Source organism: Prinia subflava, chromosome 9 (genome assembly GCF_021018805.1).
Source record: "Prinia subflava isolate CZ2003 ecotype Zambia chromosome 9, Cam_Psub_1.2, whole genome shotgun sequence".
NCBI lineage: Eukaryota > Metazoa > Chordata > Aves > Passeriformes > Cisticolidae > Prinia > Prinia subflava.
Genome location: NC_086255.1, coordinates 24,773,088 through 24,786,197, shown reverse-complemented (window position 1 = coordinate 24,786,197; position 13,110 = coordinate 24,773,088). Strand labels below are relative to the sequence as shown.

Genomic DNA, 13,110 nt, shown 5'->3' with positions numbered 1-13,110 from the left:
GCAGCTCTTTACTTGTTCATGGCTTTCCATTAACAAAAAGAGAAAAGCATCAGTCTTACCTATTATTCAAAAGCCCAAACTGAAAAGAAAAAAATATCAAGAATTAGTTTCAGCAAAATACAAAAACAAGCACCCCTGGACCTTGACCATTTCTAAGTTATCCACAAACTGCAGTCTCAATAGCCAGTCTAAACCTTCAAGACTGAAATATTAGTGACTGGAAGCAACAAATCTCAGGAATCAAACTCCAGGAGTAGAAAATATTAAATTTTATTTAATCAAATTTAAGGCTTGAGAAAAAAATATACTGGAAGTCACTCAGAAAAGCCATCTCAGAAGAGGAGGACAGGAGCTGCCCTTCCAGTGGCTGAACAACGTTCAAGCTGCATGACAATACACAGGCAGTCAGGGAAAGAAAGAGGGAAGGATGGAATGGGGAGACAAAATCCAAGGCAGTTCTACACATAAATCAATGGCCACATCAAGCTCCATGGACTGGAAGCACAAGTCTGTCCACATGGCACTGCATGAGGTCACCAAAGCCAAAGACCTCTTGGGAAGAAACATTCAGGTTTTCACGAGGCAGCCCAAGGTCCTTTGGTCACTGCACTTTTTCTGTGCTTATACTCATTCTCCTCTTCGTGTACAGGGAAACTGTGTCCAAATGCAGTTACAGCAATAAAAACAGAGGCAGTTGCACTGTCAAACAGACTGATACATACATTGCTAAACGGAAATAAATTGTGCTCATTTGTGAGAAATAAAAGATCACATTGAAGTTTGCTTCTCTCAGTCCAGTTCTTTAAGTCTGACCTCATTTGACATCTTCATGAAAAACCCTGGTTCCACTGCACTGTTTGCGAAGTTGTTCCAAATGCAATCGCTGAAATCTCGACATCAACAATGTATCAAACCTCTCCATGAGACCACTGAATTACTTCTCCTTCGAGGCTTCAGAGGCAGGCTCACACCCAGCTGCTTTGGCTGACAAGACTTTTTTTAGAACATAACCTAAATCTTTAGCCATGAAATCACTGCAGGTCCACAGAGAAGGTGCTAAATAAAACTAAGCAGAAAGTATTCCCATTAAAAATCTGGAATTACACTAGCCAGGTATGGGCATACTTCAGAACATACAGGGGCAAAACAACCTAGAGCCCCAGGATTTTAAAAACTATACTGAATAGGCAGTTTAGTATAGAAGTTTATCCACAGCAGAAAAAAAAAAAAGAAAAATCACTCCATGAATTTAAAGGTCCTCAAATAAGTTGAACTTCTCTCAAATTCAGTTCCAAATAACTGAAACACTGATACAAAGGCTGGTGTTAATATGGCCAAAGCCATTAAGAACAAACTGTGGAAAGATAATACTTCAGTTGAATTCTGGTTTGTACAAACAGTACTTCAAAAAAAACCACAAAGTATTCATTTATCTCCAGGTAACTTGGCAAGATTTGCAGACCCTGGAATCCTGCTGTGTAATGCTGGCTTCTTGTCAGCAGTTAATTTCAGTGCATGAATTCCACAGCCCTCTTTGTCACCAGAATGATTTTTACCAAACTGCTGGAATTCCTTCCTAGCATTAGGAGCCAGCTATGTCAAAAACTGGCAAAAGGAAATACACTCCCCCTAGCTGGTACCTTCAATGCAATGTTTTACAACTAAGTAGTTCCAAATAGGAAACATCCTTCTCTAATTTTACATCTATCAGATTATCTCACACAACCTTAACCTAACCAACCTAACCAACTAAGTTGGTTGATGAGGTGTTGCAAAGTTTCAAGCACCAGAATTTAAAGCAAAGTTTGTTGGCCACTGCTCTGCTGCTTGCCAAGTCGTAGTACAATCACACATTTCTGGCTGCTTCTCGTGGTTCAGATTCAAGAAATAAGTAATACAGACCTCAAATTCACAGGTTTACAGAAGAAATGCCTCTTGCTCTCCCCTCAGTGATCTACCTCTATTGTTTTCTTGTTGTATTCCAAAGTTTAAAAAGTCACAGTGTACCTCTAGCCATTTTCCTTTCAGGTTTTCAGATGAGTTAATAGCAGACTATTCTCTGCTGCTGTAAGGAAATCAGCCATCCTTAGACAAGCTTCCTTTTCCTGTTGTGTCTCAATCACTGGCCAGAAAAAGAACTGTGAAAGCTGAAGTACACATCAGCACTGTCTGAAGTGACAAGCACAAGCTAGAAGGATGTCTGGCAATCAACCAGACACAAAGATTCTTACTGTTGATCAACTTTTTCCAGTGAAATGTTTGTTGATACATGCATAATAGAAAAAAATGACATAATATATTTAAAAGTTTGGCTTCCAAAGAAAGCCGTATACTTTAGAAATACAAGTATTAAATTCTTCAGGCACACTACATATAGTAAAATATCATTATAAAAATAGATACTTCTCTAAAATTTACACTGTGTTAGGCACTGTAAATGAACCTGCTCTCCCTGAAAAACCTGGTGTCACTGGAAGCAGTAAAGGATGTTAGTTATATGGCCCACAGTAAAACTGACAGCTACAGCTACTTCCAAGAACTTTTCAGCCACATACTTTTACCCTAAAGCGAAGGATACAACACCAAAGTCTTACAGAAGAGACTGGAACTCCTACCAAACTACAGATCCATCTACTAATCCTCCCAAAGGGATGATTGGAAGAAGAGTTTACTTTTCTCTTGATTAAAATAACTCTGACAGAAGAAGGACTAGTTCAGCTTCATGTAGAAAATGACTGAAGAAATAATTCACGGTGTTTTGATTCATATTTGAACCATGAACCAGGTAGAACTGATGGCTCAATAGCTTTATACAAGACTTAAAAATTCAGCAAGTTCAATCTTTTGCTAAGTCTGTACTTCCTTATTTAAAAACATGTTTCCCGCTTCAGTAAATATTAACACTGAATTTGTAAGCCTTTCATCAGTCCTGGTAGTGGCTGCTAAGACTTGTGAAGATCAACATAGCAGTTGAGAGAAACTAGAGGAATAACAAAAGCCATCAACAGCTAGCACAGCATGCTTGCTACCTACTGAAACAAGCTCAATTCTGAAGTGTATGCAGACAGTACTTTTTAAAGATATTATTGATCATTGAAAGGATAAGCATTTTTAAAGAGGTTTTTCTTCTATAAATAAAGAATATTTACATTTTCCCCAGACAGGAAACAGCATCAGGGCTTTACACCCTCTTGCCTGAAATAGAGATTTGTAAGACTTAATGCTACAGATAGTCAGGTTTTTCCCATTCTAGGAACTGGCTTGCATTTTTCAAAACAGCGTGGGGTTTGCAAAACCTGGTTTTTTTGCATAACAAAATCAATTCAAGATCCATACAGTCTGCGATTTTTACTTTTGAATTTCCAATTATGGTTGCTGGATATGTTGCCAAAAATGACTGGATATGTCTACTGTAGAGATTAATATGATTGCAAGGTTCTGAAGAAATCAGCGTGCGACATTCGAAAAGATTGCATTTTAAGAGATGACGGGAGTGAAGACAGAACAATCTTCATAGCAATCCTTCAAGGAAAGGGTTTACAGCAGTTTCATGTCTCCCTGCTACAGTCTTTAAAAAATGTTCTGCTGATGTCTTGGGAAATCCCATTTCTTCCTCAGAGATCGACGCTGGTGCACTGAGTTGTCTTGTTAGAAAAAAGGTAGACAGCATGTGTTCCGTGATTTTGTTTTGTAACAGCTTCTACGAAAAAGCATGAGCAGGGCAAAAAAAATCCACATAAGGCTTTTAACAACGGGAGTATTTCACAGTCCATGCACTTCTCCCACCTTGGTGTCCAATCAATAATTTCAACATATATTGTCTTGCAACATGTGTCTGCTTTCATATTCAGAAGGCATTGCTTGCCTTTACAGCTTCAATATCAGAAATCAATGTCCTGGCTAGGAAAATCCCAAAAATCTAAAGAGATAAAAAAAGACCATTTGTGAGATAAAACACTTGTAATGTACCAGTCTGCAAGATGTTTGTTGGCAAATAATTCAGGTTCAGATATCATTTCAGAGCCAAGATCATCCATCAAAGCACAGCTTTTACTAAAATCTAATAAAGACAACAGAATCCTGCAGGTAATAAAATCCACGAGAAAGATGCTTTCATGTAAAACTTCAGCAGCATTCAAAATAATAAGCTTCCAGATGCCTTAAGAGTCAGAGGAAATCCACTTAGCCAAGTTTGAGTGTCAAACACTCATGTTTACCTACTGCTAAAGCTGCAAACCAGACACTTCCATTCATTCCACAACTTTGAATAACAACCCAGTTTTCAGATCAATTTTTTTAAACACTGACAGAATGTACAATTACCTGTACTAAAATGAAATTCTTGTCATAGACAACAGAGTAGTTAAGAGTAGTCCCAGATTACTCAGAGACATTTCAAACTTGAAATTTTAACATTCACGACAGTTGTCAGGGAAATCTTCCTTTACAGATTGAGGATAAATTGGTAATATAGCAAATTTCCTGCAACGTTCTTAGAAATAATATAGAACTAGGGTGAAGTTTTGGAAAGCTAAAAGATTTCATTTAAATGTAGTCAGGTTATGTCTAACTCTCAGTCTCACTGTCAAACAGCTTAATGCACAAGAAAGATCCAACTGGCAAACACAAATAACTGGAAGTGATTTCACAGAGCCTTGGGACATGAATAAAGAATAACATTGTCAAGTTACTGTCAATCAACACACTGCCAAAAGATGAAACTTTGTTGTACATCTTCCTAGCAAGAGGTGCTGTTTCTCAAACCCATGGAAGTTTATCAAACTATTCCCTCTGATACTATCAGCCAGATGGTGATAAAAATACATCAAACCCTAAGCTATAAAGGGCAGCATTACCAGGGCTGGAGAAGGTCTTCTGCTAGCACTCAATACTCAACTATTGTCAATTACATGGGAAATACTTTCTGTAGCAGATTTACAAGTTTACTATTTCACACTGAAGTAAAGGAATTTCATAGCATAGAATTCAACACAATGCAAACAACTGCCACAATGAAAGCAGGATCCACCCTGAAAGCAGCAATCGTTGAGAATTTCAGCTCTCTTTGATGGTCCAAGCACTGATGAGGTAAAAGAAATCACAGCAACTCTCATCTGCTTCTGCTAACATCATATTTGCAGCCTGTTCACCTATTTCCCTGCTCTTACATTCCCAAGCTTTTTGAGCAGCATGGTACACCCACTTAGAGTTGGCTGAGGTAACCTTAGCATGAAGGACAAGGTTGTATCTTAGTCATTTCAGGTTTGTGATACAAGGCTGGAGCTCAGATCTGCTGGAGCAGATAGCAGATTGTCCTTAATGACATTGAAACAAGGAATATTTTATATAACAATCATATATTATATATGACTAAATTAATGTTACAATATATATCCCAATTTTGACACACTTATTACTGCACTGTATTTTTAGAATGACTTTCAGTGCTTTGTGCAACAGGTATTTTCATAACTCATCTTTACCATAATTGCTGTTTCTGCCATCCGCTTATCATACCTAAAAAAATTCAAAATTTTTATTTTACCTCTGTCCATAACTACTTTTACAATCAGCAGGTTTTTTATCTGCAAACATGAAATTTTTTTCAAAGAATCATAACAATAAAAACTAACCTGGAGCAGTGATATAGCTATGAAGACACCTGCAACAATGTAGATATTTCGGGGTAACCAAGCTTCAAGTGCATGAATACATCCTTTGACAAAAATCTGATCATCCCATTGACTTTTGCTCTGAATGTAGAAAGGAAGAATAAGAATATTACTTTTCTGCTTAAGTTTATTATAAGATCAATCACATGATCTAGCTAAGCTAATGTTTTGTCACTTTTGCAGTAAAGTTTTCAACCACACTTCAAAAATACACATCTGAATTGGGGAATATCAGACATTGATATTTGGATCTTCCTGTTATCCTGTTATTAGATAATAGATCAGAGTTAGACTATTACAATGGGTAACTGAAATGCACACTTGAAATGCAAGTCCTACCCCTTTTTGAAACACCCCTTTCCCCTCGCCTGTTCCCACCTGTTTTCTCTACCCTCCCACAGTAGAAGCTTACTTCAAACAAAGGACAATGTCTACCTTGCTCTATCTGTACTGTGCTGTAGCACAGTCATTAGTTCCTAGAATTTGAGCTGACATCTCACAGCAATCCACCACTTCTACAGTTTTGTCTATGCAGGCACAGAACGTGACAGACAGCACCTTACCTTCTTCCTGATATCATAGCCACACTGTGTATTCACAACTTTTTGCTGCAAAGCAAAAGAGATTTTAAATAAACAAATCAATTGACTTCTGCTCACTTCTGTTCACAGCAAGTTTTTCTATCTTTCATATCATAAACATATCAGAATTGTCAGAGCCAACCATTCTAAAAAGCATTTTTAGCAAAACCAAGCAAAGTCCTAGCAGAATACAAGAAAATTCATGACAAAAGGAAAGCGTCTACTAGCAAGATGATATCCTGCACCAGAAATCTCAGCTGCTTCTGTCACCTGGAATTCAACTTTTTAACATGAAAACTGCACTGGCAGCACACAAGGAAGACATCTGCATTTACAAAATGCATAGTAAGTTAACCTGAAATATTAATAACACAATCTCTCATTAAACAGATTTACGCATCCTTCTGCCTCCTTGAATACAGCACCAGAAAAATGTGCAGTTAAACAGTAACTGGGGAATTACTGGGGAATTTGAACATGGAATATGTCCCTGACAAAGGCTTTCCTTGGCTGATTTCTGATACAATCAGAAGCCTACCAGGTATTAAATATAACTTACCAACGGCTCTCTCTCAGCACAAAGATTGCTGGATGAATTTTGAGCTGTAAGTACTCCCACTAATGCCATAAAGCACTATATGTTAGCTCCTACCCCCACATTTTGGCATCTGCTGTAAGGCTCAGTGTTCCATAAAGTTTAGTCAAACAAATTAACCAATAAGCACCTAAACCTTGCCAAAACCAAGGACTGACTCAGAAGCTTTAAACTTCATACCTGAGTACTTTACTGACAAACAAGCAGCAAATGGAGTTACCCCTGCCCGTCTGGCAGAGGGGTGGTGAAACATTAATTCCAGCTGAGGTAAACACTGCTTAGACAAAGCTCTCTGCTCCTTACCAGCCAGGAACAAAGGCCAGAGACCCAAGGAAACAACATACAGGGAATAAAAAAATGCCAGCCACCAGTGCCTCAGATCCAAACCATACTAAAATAGCTCCAATTCCTGGTGACAATACATTTTCAGCTGACAGGCTGCCACATTTTAGACTCCAAAAGAATGTAACAAACACAGAAAAAAGCTTGTCTGCACAAGAGTAATTTTTGGTCATTTAGGACACCTCAGAGCCCTTCAACACCTTATTCAGGAAGTACTTCCTGCCAACCTGAGAGCAAAAAACAAAGCCAGGAAACAACTTACAGCAGGATCAGGTATACAACAGGAAAAAGGAACCCCACACTTCTCACGACTTTTGCTTTCACTCTTGCAGTCAAAGTATATGTTAAAGTCCCAGTCTTCTGGACCTTGGGCACCACAGCAATGGTTCTGCAACAGATAAATTCATTCCAGAAGTTTGTTCAGTGGATAAACTATCTCTAAAATACCACCAAACAGTAAGTGTTTGCTTATAACTCTTCACCATCCCTAAGTCAGTGCAGAATCAATGATAACAAAAGAGCAAAAAAATGAGTAGACACTAAGAGGGCTCTGTGAAATCAAAGCAATACATCTGGAATATTGCTCCTGGAAACAGGTGTCAGCATGTCAAGAAAAATCATAAACATTACCACTTTAGATGTAATTGGCAGATACAAGCAGTTCCATTGCAAACTTTTTTTAAGAGAAAGCTTTTTCTTAGGGAGTAAGGGAAAGGGGAGCAAATGAGAAAGGTCAAAGGCAGATGTATACCAGAGAGAGCTTCCACAATGGACATCAGAACAAGTCTGGCTCTCAGGATACCTTCCCTCCCTGCTGCTTTCAATAACAGAAGGAAGAAAACCAGCCCATCTGTAACACAGTAGTATTAGCTACAAAATATTTTAATTCTATAAAAAAATGAAAACTTTTAAATCTATATTCTAGAAGCCATCAAAGAAGTGACAGGATACAAACTTACAATTCTCTGTAGTGAATCAATGATGTTCTGGAGGTCAATGTCATCTCGGTAGGATTTAATGTTATTCTCAAAGAATTCCTTCACCCTGTCCCTCACCCAGTCTTGGAACAGGAAAGCCATAACTGCTACTGCCAGCTCCAACAGGAATATAAACACAATTGTTCCACAGAACTGTAAAAAAACAAAAGTCTTACATTAAAAAATATGAATTCATTTTGAATGCATCCCTATACCACCAGCAACAGATACAGAACTGGGTTCAAATTTTGGTTCAGTACAGACACTGCGCACAATGAAAATATAAGGTAAAGGAACAGAATTATCCTTTTGTTTTTGTCACCTGAACTTGACAGTAAAAAGAGCATCAGACACAGTCATCAAGCACAGCAGTGAAAACAGTAAATGAGAATTTGTAAAACACAGAGATAAAGAAGTCTTGATAGCAACATCCTCTTGTATATTTAGCAATCCTCTTGGATTGCTTCTAATTTTATAATTACTTTTTAAAAATTTTTTGTCCAGCTTAGCTGTTTTCAGATCCAAAGCAAAGAAGAAGCCTTAGTATAAAAACAACCATTTAAGAAATTTTACATCAGCCATTGAAGTCCTACAGTTTTGCAAACATCTACAAGAAACTTTTAAGTTTTTAAGTGATTTTGTTCCACTCTACTATATTCTCTCAATAATTCTGGGCTGACTAAGCATGTTCCATAACATCACAATGTTAGATTCTACTATGTACCTACTCTAACACCATTGCAGAGAAGAACAAATTTAAAAAGGCAGGGAAGAACGTGTTCCACAAAGAGGAAAATAGATAAGCTGGAAGCACCCCTGCTTTCAATACCATTACTCAAGGCAGCAAGTTTACCATATAATTTGTCACAAACCAAATTCAATCATTAATTATCTGGGTTTGCTCCCAGTTCCTCATCATTTGCAGCTCTCACACATGTAATAATTCCTTCATATAATGATGTTACTTACGAACTTGAGCAGGCAGATGTTTTCTCTCAGTGCTCCCACACAACCAGCAAATCCCAAAGTGAACATCACTATTCCCACCACTAAGACAAGCACCACTGGGTCCAGCCCGTGAAGACCAGTCACCTTTGTCAGATCAGACAATACACCCTGAAAGACAAATCCAGAACAGAATGTGACCACTGTAAGCATGTTATTCATTCAGCATTCCTTCGGGATGATTTCCACATGATTCCAAATGAACTGATTGCAAACCCTTGAACTTGCCAACAGTGACACCAACAAAAAAAGTCCTGCTGTAAAATGGTCAATGACAATACCAGTTTTCTTCACCCCCGCAGAGGAAGTATTGAAGTTATAGCTAGCAATTCTTTTAATAAGTCCGTTTCTCAGATGACATCCTCCTAGGTCTATTTGCCAAACAGAATTCCACAAGATGGTGCCAAAAGCTCAATTCTATCACTGAATGTTCATTTAGTTTCAAGGCAAAAGAATCAATGTTTTATATTAACTTGAAATGCATCACTCAGAAGGGCACCCCAATATCATGGTCTAAAAAACAATTAAGAAAATTTTTCCAATCCTAATGTTTAAGTGAGGGAAAGGGAAAGACATTCTAAGGACAAAGCACCTTATGGATGACATTTTAAAGAGGGCAACAACTTTGGTTTGGTTTTCAAGGGAGCAGATTTTTCCTTTCATTTAGTTACAACCCTTCTAGTGCCAAAGAGTCTTAGTAGTGCTCCTCCAAACTCTTCCAGAAATATAAAAGTGTAGTCTAAACACTCCCCTTTCACACCTGATAATTCTTACACCAAAAGGAGTTACCTATTCTCCATATTTGCAATTTGCCCAACACAGAAGTAATATTTTCTTGTTAACTATCTGGAAACCACTAACCTTGACAATAATCTTTGCTATGAAGCCTGTCTGCCTAGATTGCCAAATCTATGTAAATGCAATGCTAACAGTGAAAACCTCCCTTACACTTTCTAGATTGGGTTTTAAAAAGTGATTACACCAGCTACCATTACAATTCCCTCAAATACACATAACAGGATTCTCATGCGATGTGCAAGAACAAGATGGAACATGCAGAAGACACAAGGGACAAACAATGGAAACTTCACGAGAATGACTTCTAGGGACACCCAGGCAGCCCTGCGGTAGTCTGAATGTTCATCATACAACCATCAACAATACACAGCACATTTTAATAAGGAAATATTTTCACTTTTGAAACAAAGAAATTACAAAAATCAACATAGCACAATATCCCATCATCACATGTTCACTACTTTTTTCCTTATAAAGTATATTCTCAAGCTAACCATGTTCAGTGTAAAAGAACAATATTAGAGAGACTTGTAATAAGCTGCCTAATTCTTTCAATAAAATGCAAATTCCCATCTGTCTACCCAGGTACCTGTTTCTACAGTTAAGTGCAAAGGACAAGAGCTTGGAAAATCCCTATCACTTCTTATTCAACTGCTTAATTAACAAAAATAAAATCTTCAAAATACAGCATTAGAAGAAAACATGCCCTTGGAGAAACTCCACCAGCTGAAGACATTAACAGTACTACAGTGATCCACAGGACTCCATCTTCCTTCATAGCATGTTCCATAACAGATTGTGTCAGAGCTGTTAATTTGGCAACAGCAAGAAAGAGCTGTTTTTATCAAAACTGGTTGACAGGATGAAAAGAAAAAAAATAATTGAACTGTAGAACTCAGAATTGCCTTGCAACAGCTGGTAGCTAACAGCTGAAAGAAGCTATTAGATAATGGTCCTAGTTTGTTGATAATGTGTTACTAGTCACACATTTGCATTCTTAAAAACTGTTACACCTCACAGCTAACAAACTTGGTCTACCTGTTTAATTGTGAGAGTCTCACCTAATCAAACTTTGGCTCAGACCCCAAAATCAAGAAACACATCTTGATCAGATGGGCCAATGCAGCATCCTTGTACAATCAACATGCTGTGAAACCAAACACTGTGTGACCAGGATGCTGAAACATCCAGAAGTATTGCCAGCCCTCTCCTTCCCACACCCAAAGTCAAGCTTTTTGTTTTCAGACAATCTCACTTGCACAAGCAACATTTTTTGGAAGACAATTTCCTCTGATCAAAGCATGTTACAAATAGAAGTTGGCAGGAACTGGGCTTTATTATTCAACCTCAGATGTCACTGGTTCACAACACTTTATTCACGTTCACGCTTGATGCTTACAACGTGCTCTTTTAAAAAGAAGGTTAGGGGATTTTGCCTAAGAAAAGATGTTAAATCAAAAATCCTGAAGGGAGGAAACAAAGGGAATTAATTCAGAGAACTCTCATCCCACCCATTTTGCTAAAGACACTCCTGCCTGTGCCATCTGCACCTGGTACAAACAGGCTGCCCTTCACAACACATTTCCTCAGGTGCATAGGAGTGCAGCCTGATACCTGCAGTCAGTGTCAGACATTCTGTAACAAAACTCACACTAAGTCTTTCTTTCAGTCACACAGAACAGTGACTTATTTCTCCATGCTCCTGAAGTCCCTCTAAGCAACAGTCTTGATTTGAAAACTGACTGTTCCCTCTCCATTTGTTACTAGCCATCAACTTGCTGGAATGAAATCAGGCTGACTAGCCTCTAGTTTCCCAGATCTTCCTTTGTGTCCTCCTTGAAACCTTTCAAACAACAAAATCTGTTTTCCTGATAAGAGGGCTCAGTGTTATTCACCTTGGTTCTAACAACCCTTTACAATAATTCACTCTTGGTGACTTCTGCAGTATCTTTTGTTTGACAAATATTGACTCCTAAAGTTTTATGCAAGTTCACTTTTACATGACTGTTCAGAATAACTAAAGCCAGTTACAAAATCATAAGGATAGGCCAATTAGATACACCAGTTAGAGAGATTGGATGTTAATCAAATAACAGGAGTCAGGATGGTACCATTTTTCCATGTAGTATTTTCAGGACTTCTCACAAACCAGCAGTCTCCTTTCAATATATTACCAGCCAAAAGAGAAGTGCAGGATTTCTAGCCAGAGAAAAGGACTGCTGAGGAATTAGTCTGAAGTGTAGTCCTAATGCACAGAGACAAAATCAGAGAGATGAAATAGAGCTAATGTACTTCATGTTCTGGTAAGAGACAGGATGTTCACAACTCTTCCACCACCACCTTTTTATCTCTGGGTTTACCACTGCAGCACAGTTCCTGCAATGTTTTTCTCTCACTTCCCATCTATTGTTCACCAAGATGTTTATCTGTACAATACAGGCACCATTGGCTGAAGACTGGCACTACTCTGGAAGAATGAAACAGCACAGAACAACTGACATAAAAAATAATGAACGGGTTCCACGAGCTATTCAGAAGCTCAAAACCACAGGAAAGGCTTTGAAGCAAAATAGCACAGAGACCAGAAAGAGTTCAGTCAAAGCTGGGAAAAAAAAGAAAGAGGCTGCCTTTGCCTTTTAATAACTTCAGTGTACCATAAAGCCAATGGCAAATGGCTCCAACCACACAGATGCTCTTGTGCTTGTCTACATCAGAGAACATGAATTCAAGGCAAGTTGAATTCCTCCTTAAAGGGTTGGAAAGAAAATTCTTTTGTAACACCAAAATAGGAGGCAAATGCATTTGTGTGTCAAAATAGGTTGCTTACTGTATAGCCATGACAGCACTAATCCAGTTATGAGAATGTGCACAAACACACACGGAGCAAGGAGGAGGAGATAAATACCTCAGAATTAAAATCACCATAAAACTCACTTCCAAAAAGCAGAGGAATCTCAGAACCTCTCTGAATGTGGACAGCTGCTGTGTGTAACCATTTCAATTAAGGAAAAGCGAACATATGATGGTAATTGAAGTCTTACTACTTAGTGGCAAAACTGAACAGCAAGGGCACCTGCCCCCCACTCCTGATTGAGATGCAGATCAGTCAATCTGTCATGGTCACTTCATCCTACTGCTTG

At 38.3% G+C, this 13,110-nt stretch overlaps 1 protein-coding gene across 1 annotated transcript in view; it reads right to left on the bottom strand.

The window, feature by feature from the left end:
• Window positions 1–254: 254 nt before the first annotated feature.
• TSPAN14 (tetraspanin 14) overlaps window positions 255–13,110 on the bottom strand; it is a 33,510-nt gene continuing 20,654 nt past the window's right edge. Inside the window, exons 4-9 of the mRNA XM_063405990.1 lie at window positions 9,137–9,283; window positions 8,150–8,320; window positions 7,453–7,578; window positions 6,236–6,280; window positions 5,634–5,753; window positions 255–3,919 (exon numbers count right to left, since the gene is read on the bottom strand). Of these exons, the coding sequence (XP_063262060.1) occupies window positions 3,848–3,919; window positions 5,634–5,753; window positions 6,236–6,280; window positions 7,453–7,578; window positions 8,150–8,320; window positions 9,137–9,283 (681 nt within the window). The 3' untranslated portion in view covers window positions 255–3,847. The remainder of the gene's footprint in view (window positions 3,920–5,633; window positions 5,754–6,235; window positions 6,281–7,452; window positions 7,579–8,149; window positions 8,321–9,136; window positions 9,284–13,110) is intronic.